Source organism: Carassius carassius, chromosome 33 (genome assembly GCF_963082965.1).
Source record: "Carassius carassius chromosome 33, fCarCar2.1, whole genome shotgun sequence".
In the NCBI taxonomy this organism is placed as follows: domain Eukaryota; kingdom Metazoa; phylum Chordata; class Actinopteri; order Cypriniformes; family Cyprinidae; genus Carassius; species Carassius carassius.
Window position 1 is genome coordinate 10,352,338 of NC_081787.1, and position 20,766 is coordinate 10,373,103.

The window sequence follows — 20,766 nt, forward strand, 5'->3', positions numbered from 1 at the left end:
GTGGATGCTTCTGAGATTGGAGTAGGTGCGGTCCTTTCTCAGAGATCCCCCAGAGATGGGAAGGTACATCCCTGTGCCTACTACTCTCACCGCCTGAGCCCAGCAGAACGGAATTATGACGTAGGGAACCGGGAGCTGTTGGCGGTCAGACTGGCCTTGGGTGAGTGGCGTCACTTGTCTCCCGGTTCTGGAAGGAGTTCTGTCGACAGATCGGGGCCTCTACGAGTCTGTCGTCAGGTTTTCACCCTCAGACCAATGGGCAGTCCGAGCGGGCAAACCAGGTTCTGGAACAAGCTCTCCGCTGCCTGACGTCCCATAATCCGAGTTCCTGGAGCCAACAGTTATCCTGGATTGAATATGCCCATAACTCCTTGCCAGCGGCGGCCAAGTGCTCCATTGGTTTTCAACCTCCTATGTTCCCCTCACAGGAGCCCGATGCTGCTGTTCCGTCTGCCTTAGCCTTCGTCCGCAGGTGTCGCCGCACCTGGAGGAGGGCTGAGGAAACCTTGGCTCGGGTTTCCAGACGAACCAAAGCAGCGGCTGACCGTCACCGTACTCCTGCTCCCCGTTACGTATGTGGTCAGAGTATGGCTGTCAACCAAGGACCTCCTCTCCGGGTGGCTTCTCGCAAGTTAGCCCCCAGGTTCATGGGGCCATATCAGATCACCAAGGTATTGAGTCCGGTGGCGGTAAAGCTCAAGTTACCTCCCATACTTGGTCGGGTACACCCAGTCTTTCATGTTTCTCGGGTCAAGCCTGTGTTTCATTCTCGCCTTAACCCATCTGCTACTAACCCTTCCCCCCCCCCCCCTCCCCGTCTAGTGGATGGTTCCCCAGCCTTCACTCTCAGGAGGTTGCTGGATGTCAGACGTCGAGGTCCGGGATTTCAGTATCTGGTGGACTGGGAGGGATATGGTCCGGATGAGAGGAGTTGGGTCCCGGCTCGGGATATTCTGGATCGGTCGCTGATCGAGGACTTCAACCGGCAGCGTGGTGGTTCCTTCCCTGGAGCGCCAGGGGGGTAATGTCACTGGGGAGGGGGGTAATGTCACGTCCCCGGGCTGATCTGTCTGTTTTTCAATAGAGTGTGTGGTTGTTTACACTTACCATGTGCTTCTGTGTCACCGTGGTGCCCGTCTCCGCCCTCTTGTTTCATTATTATCTTGTTATTGGTCACCATCACCTGCTCTGCATCATGATAATCACTCCTTCTCTATTTAGTCATGTGTGCTGTCTGTTGTCAGATCGTCATGTTCTCGTCCATGTCTCAGTTTTGTCCACATCTCCTGTTCAGCCTGCACAGAGATCGTGCCTGTTTTGTTTTCATTCTCTAGTTTTTTTTTTTTTCCCTCTTCCCCCTGCTTTCAGGCAGCGCTACTCTCCAGCCTTCCGTGCTAGCGATCACCGATCGCCGTCACTCTTCTTCGCCGCAGCGCGCCACCAGTTCCCCGCCTCAACAGCGCCCCCTGCCTCCCTGTCAGCTTATCTGGGCATTGCATCTGTGGATTTCCAAGTGGAATTCGTCCAGGAGGCTCCTTGGATCTGCTCCAGACTGCCCTGTTCCTGGATAGTTTTTTGTTAACTTTTTATTTTTAATTTTTTTGTCCTTTTGAAATTAAAAACCAATCTAATAAACTGACCTTTTTGAGCACCTGCAACTGAGTCTCAGTCTCGCCTTGACAGTTTGAGCCTTTTCATACAAACAAGCAATCGTCTGAATAAGTTCTCATGTATCTTTTTCAACTGTTGAAATACGATTAATGAATTAGGAATTGACATTTACTGCCCCAGTTAAAGCACTTAGGTTTTAGATCCTCTAACAGCTTTTATTGAAAACTGTGTGTAGTGTGAGTCAATGAATGCTAATCAGAATCTTTCATTTGGCTGCTATTTTTCTTACTTTTGTATTGCATTCAGAGGAGGCATATTTTCCTGTTCACTGTGTTGGTCGCAGTTTCAGTGCAGATTTAATGAATTTTAATTATGTTTTGAATTATGAGTCAAGGTCACGATCAGCTTGAAGTCAATACTATGGCCTGTTGTCCTTCTTGGATTTAATGAGTTCTGGCTTCTGAGCTATGTTTCCATTGATATTGGATTCTCTCTCTTCTCATAGCTAGGCTAAATTTAATTACAAAACCACAAGTCTGATGGAGGCCATCAGAAGCTTTTTTTTTTCAGGAACTGACTCAAGTGCACAGGAATAACTTATTTTGGTTCACTGTCTTTGGTTTGGCAGTCTCTGGTGGTTTTTATGCAAATACTGAGCATATGGTGCCAGGGGACATCAGAACTCCATACAAACCAACTGCTTTTGGCAGCTCGCTGAAACCATAAATAAAAAATACTGAGAAGAAACACTAGGAAAAACAAGAGGTTTGGACACACCCTGTCCACACGTGAGTGAGAAAAGGACTGACACTGAATGAAAGAGTGACAGGGGAAGAGATGAGAGACTGAGCGCGCTACACCTTTGGGTTTCTCTAGTGCTCCTGGGGAATGGCAGTGGAGAGAAAATAGAAAAACACATCACATCAATAGCTCTGTCTGTTCAGGAACTTTAAAGGCAGATCTAAGTGGACTAACTTTTGTATCCAATTGTCTGTCCCAGCAGTGAGGTGTCTAACAGAACCGAGAGTCACGCTCGCTGGTCCTATAAACATGAATCAGCAGTTTGTGTACTACAGCACAACGGCACTAATATATGTCTCACGTTTTGTTTAGTTTTTTTCCCCTGTACCTGCATTCTTGCTTCAAGGCTATTTCTGGCTTTAGAAACAATACGAGTGAAAAGATAAACACATTCACACATTGCAGATAAATCATATGCACTACTAAACACGTGAATTTCAATGCATTCTTCTCAGAGCGGGTAATCTTTCATAAAGACAGCATTTCACAAACTCTATCTTTCTCTATGCAAAGACCTCCACCACTGTAGCTTATGATAAATTATCTTTTTTTCATAGTTCTCCACTGATGTTTGGTGAAAATCTCTACAGAATAGATCTAAACATAGGATTGGACAGTTATGCACTATTTTTGGTTTCTGATAACATAGATATGAAAAAGATAGATAGATAGATAGATAGATAGATAGATAGATAGATAGATAGATAGATAGATAGATAGATAGATAGATAGATAGATAGATAGATAGATAGATCGATCAATAGTAAGGCCCTGCTAATGAGTAGCTGCAACAGGCAGTTCAAGAAAAAGAAGACCTGATGCCGAAATAGGCTCATCTGGAGGTCATCCACATTTCATTGATCCCCCAGCCACGGGAACATTGTTGACCTCCCGGTCGTGAGCCTGAAGAGGCAGCAAATGGAATCGGACACGGGCTTGTCAGAGAAGAGAAAATAAGACGCAGGGATTACGGGGAGTCACTGAATAGCTTTGGACAGAGAATTGGGAATTAAAGGGTAGATAATAATGGAACGAGTTATTGGGTGTTATCAGCATGTGAGTGGCATGTTGATTCACAGGCATTCCATCAGGATGCCAGCCCTTGTCACTCACATTGAGACCTCAGTGCACTCACAGGAGTAGGGTAAAACAACTTCAGTCACACTTCATTCTCTTTCGCTTTGTCTCACTTCCGCCCAGGGTTCACCGGGGTCAATCCGCGGTTATAATACCTCTCTTTTTTCATCCCTGCCACAGATAGCTGCTCAGCTGCAGGTGCACAAAGGTGTGGAGATGTTCTCAAATCTCTTTGATAAAGGGTAGCGCAGAACATTTAGCACGGTAGAGATACATGCAGCTCCAGATAGCACACTGTTGCCTGTAGAGGAATCATTCAGAGAGGTTACTGAATGATCCTTAAATCTCGATTGATATGGAATGATGGGACATGATGTTTTTCCAAAGTGCTGATCACCAGACTTGCATCGGATTCTATTTGCTAGTATCATTTGTATACAGAAAAAAAAAGAATGAAAAATCATGAACACACATCTTGCCAGTACATAGTAGAATAGTCTCAGAAGTTCAAGAGTGCAAACAATGACAGGTTTTCATCATATCTACCCAGCTGCCATTAAAGGGTTAGTTCACCCAAAAAAAATTTAATTAGACTGTGTTTTACTAACCATTGAATCATCCTAAGTGTATATGACTTTCTTCTTTCAGAAGAATCCAGTCGGAGTTATATCTATTATCCACATCAACTCTGGGGTCCAATATTGCATATGTTTAATTCTCAAAAAAATCAAAATAACAGCTGAAGTAGTTATATAAAGCAATCACCCGCAGTCAGCGGGTCTTGCAGTTGCACTGTCCACTAGTCGTCAAATAAAGCACACATATTCGAACTAAAACGTGCCTCACACGGCTCCGGGGGGTGAATAAAGGCCTTCTTTAGTGAATGCATGCGTTTTGTAATGAAAATATCCATATTTCAAATGTACAAAACACTTTTCTCTCACTTCCATTTTCTGTCATATGTGCGTGCACACCTCTGAGATATGCTAGTTTGTTTATGGGAGCAAAGGAAGCAAAGTTTCTATACTTTAGTAAAGGAAAACCAGTCTCCTCTTGGTTTATATCGAAATCCTCTGACATTTTTCTTTGCAAATTCTCGGTTTGTACTTTTAACTCGTGACCAGCATTTTGTTTTGTTCTCTCTCCGCGTTCATCACTAATCATGCAATGGCAACGTACAACATACAACGACATCCGCCAGAACAGCTTCTGCATATGAAGTGAGATAAAAGTGAGATAAAAGTTATTAAGTTTGAAATATGGATATTTTTCTTACAAAAATACATGGATTCACTACAGAAGGCACATTTTATTAAGGGTGCATGAGCTTTATTTGATGACTTGTGGACTGTTCAACTGCAACACCCGCTGACTGCAATAATAGAGCTTGGAATGGCCAGGACAATTTTTTATATAACTCAGACTGGATTCGTCTGACAGAAGAAAGTCATATACACCTAGAATGCTTTGAGGGTGAGTAAAACACAAGCTAATTAAAATTTTTGGGTGTACTAACCCTTTAAGAGTAGTCTTTAAGGGGGAGTACAATGCTGTTTCATACATTAAGAGTTGTTTACACTGTTAAAGAGTTGGATTCTCATGCTAAGCAAGAACAACATTTCAAAAAACTATTTGGATGTATGACTATTTGGATGTATGTAATTTTTATTATTATTATTATTATTATTATTATTATTATTATTATAAATACCAAAAAAAAAGCATAACTGGCAGTTTGTTTGTCATTTAGACTACTATGAAGATCCAAATCTTTCTCAGGCAAAATATTAATAAAAATAATAATTATCTTTTCTATAGCAGCATTTAAAGAACTCATGAACTAACTTTGTTTTTTGTTTTTACTTTGTACTGTTCTCTGATATATATACTGTTATGAAGATTTTTACATTAAAAAAAACATCAAAATTTAGAAGTAATAGGCTGTTTTCTGTACTGTTTTGATCCCCTTATTGCAACACTCCATTTGAACAGGGATTGTAGACTAGGATGTTTTACAGCCTACATTTAGGTTAAAGACGAATTAAATGAAAATGAAAATAAAAATCCTGCGTCGAATTTTGTCTTGTTTGTAATCAGATCCTCTGTAAATTGAAGTGAACAAAACATCAAGTTCTTACTGATTTGAGAAGACACCACACAGTGTCTTGTCTTCTGAGCATCTTTATTGTTTGCTTTCTGCATAAACCTGCATTTACCCCTCTTGTTATTTACATATATGTGTGAATCGGTGGGCGGGGCTAAACACGCAGTGATGTAGTAGCAGGCGATGATCTTCTTCTGTGGAGGCGGTGTTTAACCACACTATTACATCATAAAGTGGCACATTCCACAACCTGTTATTTTGGCAAATTGGCTTTAATAAAAGTTGTTTTTAGACTAAAATGAATTTTGATTTCCCAGTTCATCACCCCTTTAAATTTACTTAGTAAATGTAGTAAATTTACTACATAGTTTGATACTTTTTACAGTTACTATACTCGTTTATTTTTATTATTTTTTATTATTATTATGCATTACTTATTTATGTATTCTTTTTAATTTTTTCCATATTTTATTTTATTTTCATGTCACTGTACTAACAAAGCAATGATAAAAGTATAAAAAGTGCATAGTTGTGCCATGTCATCCGTAGCATTTAAGTTCAACATCCGCAACCACTGAACAGGTTTTTGATATATTTTACCAATCATCATATAGCAGCAAAGCCAATCATAAGGACCATGAAAAGCAAACAGAAAAGGACAGAGTGTAATCTAACCAGACCAAAACTGCTGTCCTCTCCTTTCATCCACTGTCTTTCAACTGGAGGCCATCTGATCCCTGGCCACAGCAAATTAAGGAAACCACTGGGGTGACCACAGATCCAAGCATTGTTTCCAAAGAAGAGATGTGGAGTTCTTCCATAGCAGGCTAATGAGGAGACGAGGGGGTATGTCTCAGGGAGATGGTTTATTTTATTTTAAGTCATGTTTCTTCTCATAGGATAGGAATTGGCCAGTCAGCCTTTTTGTTGCAAACAACAGTTTTTTTATTTGTTTTTTAATATTGAGAAAAATATTTTGTTTCATTTTTATTAACTTTTTTGTTTATTATTCTATTGTATTAAAATGTGAGTTTACCATCTGAGTGGCCAAGTTGTTACTCTCGGTGAGTGACACTTAAAGAGATAAAGTAGTTATAGTCAGAATTTAAAAAAAATGGATGAGAAAGGTAACACATGGAGCAAAAAGCAAACCTTACCCAACAGGGATGAAAAAGAAAGATGAATATAAGCCGAAATCTTTCCAGACACATTTCCTCTAAGCTTCATTGTAAGATAAGCTGTTCTTTTCTCTGAAACGTGCACAAAGCTACTGTATTTCTAAAAAGAGAGGGGGGAAATTGCATAAAGAATGAGGGGAAGAGAAAAAAGCATGAGATATGTAGTCGTGTCTGCTACATAAAATATGAAGATCAAAAAGCCTAATCATACATTATGCAAAATACATAAAAAAAAGAGTATTGTGAAGACTCATATTGCTTTTAGCAGGGACAGAAGAGGATGTGGAGTCTCATTGCCAACTGCAAGTGACTAAATATGAATGTTGCAAAGACAGAATTACGAAAAATCATGTTACTGCATGTCATTTTTGACCATTTTGAAGTTTGATGAGCTCCTAATAATATTTTCAAACTCACGTCTTATCAAGCTTTTGTGTGTGTGTGTGTGTGTGTGTGTGTGTGTGTGTGTGTGTGTGTGTGTGTGTGTGTGTGTGTATCTTCCTGACTTCCTTTGACACAGTGCCTCTCGGGGGCCTTTCAACTTTGTCTATACGGTCAGCCGTACATTGCTGGTATAATCTCAAAGGAATGCAACTGTAATGCCATGAGAAATCACATACATTACACATACACATAAAGCTGTTCCTCCACTGAGTCTGTCAGTTTAAATGACAAATGTGTCAAAATCCATCACATGCCAGACTTTTCTTTCTCATAGATTGTGCTTGGCTGCCATCAAGTGGTCTGTTAGGTCTCTGCCTGTGTCATTTTGCCTTTTTAAAATCATAAGATGTGGGTTTGTTTTCAATGAGCTATTTGACACGATTATTCTCTTAGCTATCCCCTCTAACCCTCCTCCTTTGTTTTTTCCTGTCTCTTCCATCAGCCTGCAAAAACAATCATTCGTCTTTCAAGCCTTGGCCCTCAAAGCTAATGTCTTGTTCCTGGGCACCACTCCATCTTTTCCGTGGTAAAACAGCTACATCAGGGTTGGATTCAGGCTACCGCATCAGTTTGTTTTGTGTGTGTGTGTGTGTGTTGTTTCTCACCGTAATGAATCATGCTAAACTCATAACTGTCAGAGTAGTCAGAGAAATTCATGAAATGGCAATCTGATCTCTAGGAATATGGAGAACTGATGAATGTGAGTCACAGGGTGCTGCTTCGAGTGTTATTTTATTCCCTCTGCATGCAAATATAGATTTTCTGGGGTGGGGGGTTCCTGAAATGTATGTTTGGATACCTGTCAAACTTATTTTAGAAATACAATTAAACGTATTACTTAAAGTAAAGGTCTTTTACACGTGCAGCAGTACTGTTGGTATGCCAATTTTTGTTCTCAAACTTAATATTGTCACCAAAAAAATTTAAATGTGTGTTAAACAAAACAATTTGATGTTCAATTAAAGCTAAAGTTAAGAAGCTTGAGTTCAACTAAATATTTACTAGTACCTCACACATTAAAATGCATAGTGAGCATAAGAGACTTATTTTAAAAATATTTGTAAAAAAAAAAAAAACTCCAACCCAAACCTTTTGCATGATAGTGTATATCGCTGTACAGCAATATTCATTATAATAATGGCTTTTTATCCTAAAAATCCTGTAAATACAGTAATACTATACTAATAATGTTTGTGGCGGGGGGGCGTGGTTTAGCAAAGTCTGCAGTAGGAGAGAGAATCAGGAGACGAGCGGTAAGTGAGTGGTTTGGGCGAAAATTATCATCACCTGTTTCTGGTTCTAGTAATTGGCGTGGAGAGAGTATAAAACGCCAGGAGAGTCGGAAGCAAGCGAGAGAGTCGGACTGCTGACGCGAAGCCAGAAACGAAACCGGAAAGAGTAAATCGGAAGTGCCGGGACAACGTGCCAGAATAGTAGTCACCATTTGGTGTTTGCAAGTTTAAGTTATTTTCTGTTCAATAAATACGTCAGTAGTCCTGCCGACCCCTTTTCCTCTTCCTTGCCCACACAAACTTACTACACTGGTGCCGAAACCCGGGAAGGAAGTAGGACCGCCGCCGCCGCCATGCAAAGCCCGTCCTCCACGCCACTTGCGGACATTATTGCTTCCCTCGCGGTCCTGCACCGCGAACAACACCAGGCCCTGCTGGACCTGAGGACCGATCAGGAAAGACGATTCCAGGCCATCGTTCAGGCCCAGCAGGAGGACCGCGAGAGGTTCCGGAGCTGGATTGATCGGGAGGTTCGCGCCGAGGCCGCCGGGCCGCCCGCCGCTTCCTTCCATCTGCCACTGCACAAGATGGGGGCCCAGGACGATCCGGAGGCCTTCCTGGAACTGTTTGAGAAATCGGCGGAGGCCTGCGGGTGGCCCCGCGAGCAGTGGCCGGTGCGCCTCATTCCCCTGCTCTCCGGCGAGGCCCAGGTGGCCGCCCAACAACTTCCGGTGGCGAACCTCCTGGTTTTCAACGACCTGAAGAGGGCCGTCATCCAGCGGGTCGGCCGGTCGCCAGAGCAACATCGCCAGCGCTTCCGGTCCCTGGACTTGAGCGAGGCCGGTCGGCCCTTCGCGATGGCCCAACAGTTCCGGGACTCCTGCCGCAAGTGGCTACTAGCCGAGGGAAGCAACGTGGAGCATGTCGTCGACCTGGTGGTGCTGGAGCAGTTCATCGCTCGGCTTACCAAAAAGACGGCCGAGTGGGTCCAGTGCCACCGCCCCACGTCGCTGGACTCGGCCATCCATCTGGCGGAGGACCACATGGTGGCGTGCCCAGGGGTCGGCGCACCCCCAGCTACTAATTATCTCTCTCCTTCTCTCTCTCCCCCCTCTCTCTCTCCCCTCTCTCTCTCCCCCCTCTCTCTCTCGCCCTGTCCCTCTCCCTAGGTCCCGTCCACCCGGCCCTCCTCGTGTCCAGGGGCGGGGCGGGTTTGACCAAGGGCACTTCGTGAGTCCCAGGGCCCGCCCAGGGGGGTGGGGCTTGTGCCTGCCGGAGGGACAGTGCTTCCGTTTCTCCGCTCTCTCCTCGCCAATTCTCCAATCCACTCCCTGCCACTGGGGCGGCGGGTAGGTCTGGTGCTGGCCTGTTGGCGTTGCGGGGAGCATTTCGTGGACAGGTGTCCAGTGATGGAGGTGGCGGTTAGTCCCCACCTCCGGCATCCGATAATCTTGGGAACGAATTGGCCCGCGTTTACGGTTTTATTGGGGTCGTTATGTGCGGATGCCTCTTGGGGAAATAAGGCGCGGAAGGAGACCGCGCGGGTACAGGTGGGGGAAACTGAGCCAGGACCGCTGGGTTCTGCTTCAGGGGAACCGAACGAAATCGGGAGACATCTCTCGGAGCGTGATGACTTCCCTCTGGAGCAGTCTCAGGATGAGACCCTAAAACATGCGTTTCAACAGGTCTGCGCTATCGATGGCCAGTCTCTCCAACCTGCCCTCCCGCTCTCCTATCCATATTTTGCCATTTTAAAAGACCGGTTGTATCGAGTGACCCAAGACGCTCGGACAAAATTGAATACAACCCAATTGTTAATTCCAAAGGGCCACAGGGAAATGCTTTTCCACACGGCTCATTCTAATCCTATGGCGGGCCATTTGGGACAGGCAGCAACACTAAATCGCCTCATGGCCCTTTCTTTTGGCCGGGCATTCATGGACATCGCTTTGCATCGTTTGGCACGAGGACATCGCTTTGCACTAGTCATAGTTGATTATGCAACACGATATCCTGAAGCGGTGGACCTCCGCAACATTTCCGCTAAAAGTGTTGCGGATGCCCTGTTTCGTCTTATCTCCCGGGTGGGGATTCCAAAAGAAATCCTCACCGATCAGGGCACGGCGTTTATGTCACGTACGCTACGCGAACTGTACGGATTATTGGGCATTAAGTCGATTCGAACTAGCGTCTATCACTCACAAACCGACGGCCTGGTCGAACGATTTAATCGCACGCTTAAATCCATGATCCGTAAGTTCGTTCATGAAGACGCCAAAAATTGGGATAGGTGGCTAGAGCTTTTGTTATTCGCTGTGCGAGAGGTCCCTCAAGCCTCCACGGGGTTTTCCCCCTTCGAGCTTCTCTTTGGACGCCAGCCCCGGGGGGTGCTCGACGTACTGAGAGAAACGTGGAAGGAGGGACCATCTCAGGGCAAAAACGAAATTCAGTATGTGCTGGACTTGAGAACAAAACTCCACACAATGGGGCGGCTATCAATGGAGAATTTGTTACAAGCCCAGGACCGCCAGAGCCAGCTGTATAACAGGGGAACTAGGTTACGCAAATTTGCACCGGGAGAGAAAGTACTTGTATTACTCCCAACGTCGAGCTCCAAATTAATGGCTAAGTGGCAGGGACCATTCGAGGTCGCACGACAGGTCGGAGATCTCGATTATGAGGTAATACGGTCCGATAGGAACGGGTCCCGTCAGATCTACCACCTCAATCTCCTTAAAAAATGGAATGAGGCGGAATCAGTGATGTTGGCAACGGTGATTGGCAGAGAGGATGATCTTGGGCCAGAGGCGAATATCAACCCACAATCCCTCGCCCTGGCTCCAGGTGGAGATCACCTCTCGCCGTCCCAACTCACTGATTTAACGAAATTGCAGGCAGAGTTTGCCGACGTCTTCTCGCCCCTACCGGGCCGTACTAACCTGATTCAGCACCATATCGAGACCGAGCGTGGTAGTTCGCAGCCGGCCGTATCGTTTACCTGAGCACAAGAAAAAAGTAGTTCAGGCTGAATTAGGCGCTATGCTTGACATGGGGGTAATAGAAGAATCTAATAGTAACTGGGCGAGCCCGATAGTTTTAGTTCCGAAAACGGACGGCTCAGTCCGTTTCTGTGTAGATTACCGCAAGGTGAATGCTGTGTCGAAATTCGACGCGTATCCAATGCCGCGGGTTGACGAGTTGCTTGATCGGCTAGGCACGGCTCGCTTTTATTCGACATTGGACTTAACAAAGGGCTATTGGCAGATCCCCTTGTCTCCATTGTCCAGAGAAAAGACAGCTTTCACAACGCCGTTTGGATTACACCAATTTGTTACCCTTCCGTTTGGCTTGTTCGGGGCTCCAGCTACCTTTCAGCGCCTCATGGACAGGATCCTACTGCCCCATGCTGCGTATGCAGCTGCCTACCGAGATGATATCATTATATTTAGTAATGACTGGCCGCGGCATATGCAGCACCTGAGGGCTGTCCTGAGGTCGCTGAGGGGAGCGGGGCTCACGGCCAACCCAAAGAAGTGTGCGATTGGGCGGGTGGAAGTATGGTATCTGGGCTTCCACTTGGGGCATGGGCAGGTGCGTCCCCAAATTGATAAGACAGCCGCTATTGCGACCTGCCCACGTCCCAAGACCAAAAAGGAGGTGAGGCAATTCTTGGGGCTGGCGGGATATTATAGACGGTTTATTCCTAATTATTCGGACCTCACCAGCCCTTTGACTGACCTCACTAAAAAGGAGGTGCCAGATACGGTCCAGTGGACGGAGCCGTGTCAGCAGGCCTTTACTCAGGTCAAGGCTGCCCTGTGTGGCGGGCCGTTGTTACACTCTCCTGATTTTTCTCTCCCTTTTCTGTTGCAGACAGACGCGTCGGACAGGGGGCTGGGGGCAGTCCTGTCCCAGGAGATAGAGGGAGAGGAACGGCCGATGCTGTACATTAGCCGGAAGCTCTCGAAGAGAGAGGCTAAGTACAGCACCATCGAAAAAGAGTGCCTTGCCATCAGATGGGCCGTCCTCACCCTCCGCTATTATCTCCTGGGATGGGAGTTCACCCTCTGTTCGGACCACGCTCCGCTGCAGTGGCTCCACCGCATGAAGGATACCAACGCGCGGATCACTCGTTGGTATCTAGCTCTTCAGCCTTTTAAGTTCAAGGTGATCCACAGGCCGGGTGTTCAGATGGCGGTGGCCGACTTCCTCTCCAGAAATGGGGGGGGGGGGGGCTGCAGGCCGGATGGCTCCCCGGCCTGAGTCGGGCGGTGGGGGTATGTGGCAGGGGGGGCGTGGTTTAGCGAAGTCTGCAGCGGGAGAGAGAATCAGGAGACGAGCGGTAAGTGAGTGTTTTGGGCGAAAATTATCATCACCTGTTTCTGGTTCTAGTAATTGGCGTGGAGAGAGTATAAAACGCCAGGAGAGTCGGAAGCAAGCGAGAGAGAGACGGACTGCTGACGCGAAGCCGGAAACGAAACCAGAAAGAGTAAATCGGAAGTGCCGGGACAATGTGCCAGAATAGAAGTCACCATTTGGTGTTTGCAAGTTTAAGTTATTTTCTGTTCAATAAATACGTCAGCAGTCCTGCCGACCCCTTTGTCCTCTTCCTTGCCCACACGAACTTACTACAATGTTATTTTAAGCCAGTTTTTAGATCTCTCTATCCACCACTAAGGAGTCCTTGCCCACAAAAACTGCTTTTAAGTCCTGTTTCAAAGTACAATAATTTACTGAAATAATTCATCTTTATGAGTGGATCTATAAATGAGTGTAAAATGAATGGTTTCATTGGTTTTGCTTCATAATGTACAGTAGATGAACATATGCATCCAGAACAGAGAGTTTGTATAGTGTATTTAAGATAGTCTGTGCATCAAAGCAAGAACACCTTACCTTACCTGTGGTCATTGCTTGTTGAAATGACAATATGACTCATGGATCAGACAACTACAGCCCACAGCTGGCCACACTGTCTCTCTTTTAGCTGACGGTTGACTCGTCTCTCTGAGCCACTTGTCATGAATTGCTCTGGAGAACAGCTGAGCCTTCAGACACTGGACATATAACAAGAAGCAAAGTAAATTAAGCATTCAAGTGACAGAAACTGGACCACTCAAGCAACAATACCAAAACCAAAAGCAGATGTCATGCTCAGAATACAGCTCTATTTCTGTCAGCGCTGGAAGCTGTTGTTGATGTTCGGGGTTTTTTTTTGTTGTTGTTTTCTTTTTTTGGCTCTCAATCAAATCTGAAAACATAATGTGAAAGAGATCTGCAAAAATGGATTAGGGTTTTTTTTTGTTTGCTTAGGTTTTTTTTTTTCCAGCTGGGGACTCTTAAGAGATCTCTCATGAATGCCGAATAGATGGGCGCTCATTGGAAAAGTGGTGTGCTTGTAAACAGATGCAGCACTTATGAGGCCTGGGCCAGGGAAGCGCAAAACGAGAAGTTACATGTCATTATGCAAAAGACGTCTCCTTAGGCTTTGAGCCTTCCCTCTCCTCTGGCTGCCAGCCGCTTAGTATCTGCTCTCTTATGTCTCTAGCATTCTCACTCTCCTTCTATCTCTTTCTCTTAGCTCAGTGTCTTAAGTTCAGGGATGTTAGCTTCAGCTGTGTCCTCTTAATGTTGTTGGCTGCGCTTTATTTCGAGAAGCGGATGCCTTTCATCTTACCCACTCTAAAATGCCCTTTGGGCTGAGAGGCGAATATAAAACATCATAAAAGCATATCAGTTAAATATATTTTTTTATACATTCACAACTCAAAGACCATGTTATGCCTAAATAAAAATGATATGTGCAGCGTATGTTAACCTAAGCTGATGTAAGAAAATGGTAGTCAATAGAACACCTAATGCGGAAATATGTACTGCCCTCTAGCTGTTGCAGAATGTATAGTCGTAGAGCAAAGAGCCTGATTCACTGCCAGTAAACAATGCCCCTTGCAGTTTTTCTTTTTATGTGGTTGTTGAAATTTTACATTATAAGCCATTATAGTCAAATTTTACATTATATTTCTTTTGAAGAAATTAAACATTACATCATTTGCTCACCAATGGATTTTTTGACTAAAGTGTGAGTGGTTTACTTGTGGACTATTGTGGTGTTTTTATCAGCTGTTTGAATGCTAATTCTGATGGCACCCACTGCAGGATCCAGGAGATATAATGCAACATTTCTTCAAATCTGTTCACATGAAGAAACAAACTGATCTACATCTTTGATAGCCTGGGGTCTGATTCAGTTTTCAGCAATCTTTCATTTTTGGGTGAACTATTTTTTTTTTATGACTAAGACGCACTTTAAATAACGTTCTTTGCTGTGATTGACATGCTTTACAAAATTAAAACCTTATATATGTCAAAATTAAAACCTTATATGTCAATCTGTTAATGTCCACAAATAAGGTACAAAACAAATGCTACTTTGGGACAGAGGAAAAAGTTGGAACATATTAAAATGCCTGCTGTTGTAACAATAATCTCAAAGAGCCGAGGTGTTTAGGATTACAGAATTGCTTGCAAGCGACTCCTCTATGAGGCTGTAGTAAGAACTAAACAGAGCTTGTGCAAACATTGCAATGTTTTATTTATTGATGTGTATATTACAGAACTGCTTACAGAAGGGCTTTAGTCTTGTGGGAATAGTATGGCCAAGCAAACAAAAACATTTGTCTCTGTTTTTTTCTTTGGCCCTCCACAGGGACCAAATGCCCCATTGTTGCTGGGACGATTCAAGCCACAAAGACTAAAGGAGTTTAAAGGGAGCGCAAATAAAAACCAAAAAGGTCAGGCTGCAGCAAAATATCCACACAAAGCATCAAGGTTTTACTCCCTCTTCCCGCACAGAGGAACTTTACCCTCTTAAAGCAAGGAAAATAGGTAATCATTATCACTGACTGAACCTATCTTGGCCACTATCCCCACAGAACCATCGCGAGTGTCATATTTTTCAATAAACAATCAGTTTATATATAGAGTAACTTACTTTGTCAGATGAATTCCAAACAAAGGCACAGAAGAATTACAGGAATCTGTCCAACACAAAGCAGTGGTGTTTCATTCCTGAATGAACAGTTTTAGGGAATGATTCGGTGACTCACTCATAAAGGCAGTAGCTAAATGTTGAACAGTATAGTCTACTATCATAGTATTATTATTTTTGCAATGTAATATGTCAGAAGAATTAAGATTTGTTATGCTTTTATGAATTTAGCCAGTCACTTTGTATCTGAATCTAGTGGTTTTGAACGAATTGTTTGAATGAGTGATTCAGTCGACACCTACTGGCGTGGTAATATAACCTGCAGAAAGTTTCACTGAAAAATCCCTACCACTAGATAAATTCAATAAATCATTAACAAAATATTATAATAAGATTTAACTAAGCAAATTAAAAGCTAAAAGCTAAATATTAAATAAATTTAAAAAAAATCTAAAAGTACAGTATTGCATTAACAAAAGAAACTATTTTCCACATTTATAATATACATTTTTCAGACTATAAATTGGGTCTTTATACATAAAAATGTGTGACTTTTATGATTTGAAATGGGGTTCCGAGGGGATGACGATGATATTTGGGGTCTAAAATATTGAAAAGCTTCGTCCTAGATCAACTGTAATAATATTTTATTTTTAGGTTGACCGGTTTGCTTTATTCCATGATATTTCTTATCTATGATATTTCTAAATAGTATGCAATAACAGTTGCACTGTCACTTTCAAGAAACAAGTAATCTTAAGTTTGTGTGATGCTCTTTCTGAAGGGCTGAAGTCATTCAAATTACAGGCCAAACTTCCCGTCACAGAGCGGAAAGCAGAGGGATTGAATCTCATCTTGTGCTTCATTTTGTTTGTCTCTGAGGATTCTGAATAATGTGTCTCAACCCGTCCGCCTTACTGCGTCACCAGGCCAAAATCCCACAGATGCCACTCCTCATCGTCTCCTCTCGTTCTCATCAAATGGAACTCGTCTCAGAATCCAGAGCCAGACATCACGGGCTTCCATTTATAATTGGTTTTAAGCAGTTGGTCAAATCAAGTGAGAGGTTACATTTCAACAGGCAGACTGGATGTCTTGTGAGATGGGGAAGAGAGTCTTGTCTGAGCATGCAGATTGATGCTACATTTATATGATGTTCATTGACAGATGCAGTGATGGCGTGTTTGATTGAAGTGTTCACACAGGCACAAGAAATGTGTTCCTGTTCCTCAAGATGATTATTTGAGCAGTGTTCCAATCATGTTTCTCAATATGTAAATAAATTTGGTGCGAGACTTCATTTGGTCCCAGACAGGAGCATCTAATCATACTTTAAAAAAAAAAAGGCAAGTGGAGGCAAGTAAGTATATGAAGTACTTAAATACTTAAAATATATATAGATATATATCAACTTTAAAAAAAGTTTATATATATCAACTACCATTTTCATTACTGAACCAAATTCTACTGTTTCCATAAAATGTATGGATGTATTTATACTTTTCTTTGACAAATCTACATCTACAAGAATTTCTGATAAAGCCTTCAGAGAACAAAGAACTAAGTATGCCGGAGGATGATAGATGAAAATCTGGCAAAATCCTGTTAATTATTTTATAGCATTCATTTTTAAAGGTTTTACTACATTTGTTTATATTGCCAGTGCTATTATTGATGTTATAAGGTGACCTCTCCTCAGGCTGTGTTCAGTTTTTGGTGTTTTCTCTATCCACATTTGTAGCAGGCAGTTTTATCAGAAGCCCATAGCTAGGCACTCCATGTCTGAGATAAGTTGCTCAAGCCCTGAGCCAATTTATGAAAAACTCCCAGTTATAGACCTCTATGGTTTTACACTGGATTTCACTCAGTTTTCCTCATACTCCAGATTTTAGGGGATCATAATTGTCAAAAGGATTGAAATGATTTGATTGGAGGATTAGAGGATGGTGTTAGTCAGCTGCTTGAATTGAATAAATGATGTGCACAATGTAATAAATTTTTCACCCCAGAGGGAATGTGACTGGTACCACAAACATGCCATTTAATCAAATCATAATCTAGTAAGATTTGCCTGATTGACATCCCATGTGTTAGAAAACTGTTTGTGTCAGATATTGAAATTAGAACTTTCTGGTATATGTATATATACATAACTATGAGCTAATAGTTAGTTTTTGGTGGTCATCTCAAGCATCTTACTGATGTCTTCTACTTTTCTCTGCTAGATAATGTACATTAAAATGGTATTTTGAAGAGACTCAAACTTGGTTCACTTGAAGCACCACTGCACTATATGTCAAAGCATATATAAGAACCTTAAAAACCAGAAAAAACACCCTCAATGATGGTATGTATGTAAACTGGTGCAGAGGAGTAACTGAAAATAAGTTTTTTGGAGTTAAAAGTTTTTTCTCTGTTCTCTGTGAGATTTTTGTTTCTTTGCATTTAGATGAATTTGAAATTTTGTTTAGGAATCAAATTTTAAATCCTTACAATCACTTTCAATGAAATGCTTCACTTGTTTATTTTGAAGCTATGCCATTGACAGACTACCTGGAATTGTAAATATTTCAACCTATGATGTCTGAACACCCCTGAACACCACATATACTAAAATAAGCATTGGGAAAAAGGCTTCAGATTCCCAACACTGTGTGAATCTCAGTTTATGGTTTAATTATTAATTCTCTATTCTGAACACTGGTATTTCTTCATTTTAAGTTGCTAATATCAAAAGAGGTGGCCTATCAATAAGGTTCAAAACATTGAGTGAATGGGTTATTATGAATTAACATTAACTTAGATCAATAAATATTGCACATATAAATACTGCATTATTATATTGTACGTCTTTTTTGTAAAGCTTGCAATATGCTTGGCCATGAAGCACACGCAACATAAAATCCATTATAGACCCACTGTGTATACTGCAAAAATCAAAGTGACGTTTTTATTGATTTCTCTAGTTTGAGCACTTGTTAAACATTAACAGTTAATCCAGTTATATGTTTAGGTCTTGTGGGGTTTATGATTAAAAAAGAAAAACAGCAGCATTACTAACAGCAGTAAAGTCCCAACTGCAGCTGGTTTGTAATATTACAGGAGAGTTTTTTGAGCCTGTGTCATGTGCTAGTTTTTTTCACGATTTGTAAGTTACCTGCTTTTGATTCTCTTACAGCTTATTGATAGAAGAAGAAAGCTGGTGGAACAAAATATTGCTTTTTCAAGATGAGCAAGGTATGTTGTCAAAATTATTTTCTTCATTAATCACCCAAAAAACATATCTTTTTTTCTAGTTTATGTTTTGCTGTCCAGGTTATGGGGATTCATCACATCGTGATTCTGCTACTGGTCCTGTGTGCCTCACTGTCCACTTATGGTCAAACAGAAGAAGTAAAGGAGCGCTATAAGAAATTCCTCAGGCAGCATGTGTTTGGAGCCATGACTGTGCAGAGATGTGACAGTGAGATCCGTATGAGACGCATCACGGGATCCCCAAATGACAACAGCTGCAAAGAAGTCAACACTTTCATACTAGCAAACAACAACCAAGTTAGAGCAGTTTGTACCGGAGGAGGTACTCGACTCCCTGAAAACAGAGACTTGTATATGAGCAACAAGCCATTTCCTGTAGTTACATGTTCATTAATCAGTGGGGAGAGACACCCCAAATGTGAATACAGAGGACACAAGTCCACTCGAAAGATTGTTGTGGGGTGTGCAGACGACTGGCCAACGCATTATGAAGAAGGTGTCATTGTATAGATGTCATCCCAGGGAACACATGTCAGGAGAAAATTGTTAGCTTGAATGCAATATAAGTCACTTTGGATAAAAGCGTCTGCTAAATGCATAAATTTAATTTTCAATTTTAATTTAAGTTGAACATATGCCTCTTATAGCTTCATATTAATTAATGTTCCTTTTAATAATTGTTAATTTTCAACAATGTTATTCATTTTACTGTTAACAATTTTTAGACATTAATGTTGAAATAGCTTATACATTGAACAGTAATGTAGCCTATATGAACTTCGCTAAATAATCTTTTGACATAATTTGTTGAATTTATGTTATAGTAAAACAAAACTTTTAGATATTTTTTTATTCTGAGAATCATATGCAGTAATAAAATTGGTTTGTTGTTTTTTCTCCTTTTGTCAAACAGCTCAAATTTTTATTTTATTAATGAAATACAATAAAATAAAATGTTGTCTTTGACTTTGAAATGTTATTCTTTATGTGAAGTAAACATTTGTGTTACTTGTAGAAAAAAGGTCCTCTAGCCTTAACTGTCTCCCTGACTGTCTTTAATCTTTTCTGACTCACCTTTAATTATTTTTACGATATTTTTTCTGAAATTTAAAATATATTCCCTGTCATGAGCTAAACATTAAATCATCTCGGTTATGTATGTAACCACGGTTCCCTGAATAGGGAACGAGATGCTGCGGTGACGTCACCGTATGGGAACACCTCTCGGTGTGACGAATGTCTGAAGCCCTATACCATCCCGCCAATCCTATTGGCCAAATAGCGCTTGGCACCGCCCCACGTATGCGTACGCATCGTATACCTGGGTGCCGCGCGCTATTTCACTCAGATTTCATGAACTGAAGAAGAATGCTATCAAGGTATGGAACGGCCGGGGCCGCAGCATCTTGTTCCCTATACATACGTAACCGAGATGTTCCGTTTCATAGGTCACTTCGATGCTGCGGTGACGTCACCGTATGGGAACCGTATACCATAACGCCTGACGTATCTGATAGCTGGGATCCAAGGAAGCATCTGCTCAAGTGGAGAGAACCCGGGAGCCAGGAGCCGTCCTCATATCCAGACTGTAAAACTTGATAAAAGTGCTCGGTGAGGACCATCCTGCCGCAGCACAGATATCATCCATAGAAGATCCACTGAGCTTGTGAAGCTTGTGAAGAAGCCTGCTCTCGTGGAATGAGCTCTAACTCCTAAGGGCGAAGCGAGTCAGCGAGCCTCATAGGCATAAAGATATTGCCTCCACCAGTCAATGGGACATGCGTTGTTTTGTGACAGCATGGCCTTTATTCTTGTGTCCGAAACAGACAAACAGCTGGTCAGACTCACGCCATAGGGCTGTTCGATCAACATAAGTCTTTAGCACTCTGACAGGGCAAAGACTCAGATCTTCTGTCCCCGCCTCTGCAGGGGGTATAGCCTCAAAGACCACTTGTTGAAAGCGGAAAGGGTTAGAAGCGACCTTAGGGACATAATTAGGCCTCGGTCGCAGCTCGGTTCACAGAGCCTGGTGCAAATTCCATGCACGAGGGTGAAACAGAAAGAGCCTGTAAATCC

The 20,766-nt window shown here is 42.5% G+C and overlaps 1 protein-coding gene across 1 annotated transcript; it reads left to right on the plus strand.

The window, feature by feature from the left end:
* The first annotated feature begins 18,423 nt into the window (after nucleotides 1-18,423).
* Nucleotides 18,424-19,656, plus strand: rnasel3 (ribonuclease like 3). The gene is made up of 3 exons (XM_059522340.1): nucleotides 18,424-18,521; nucleotides 18,614-18,672; nucleotides 18,751-19,656. The coding sequence occupies exons 2-3, from the start codon at nucleotides 18,664-18,666 to the stop codon at nucleotides 19,198-19,200; spliced, it is 459 nt and encodes a 152-aa protein (XP_059378323.1). The 5' UTR covers nucleotides 18,424-18,521; nucleotides 18,614-18,663; the 3' UTR covers nucleotides 19,201-19,656.
* Nucleotides 19,657-20,766: the final 1,110 nt, after the last annotated feature.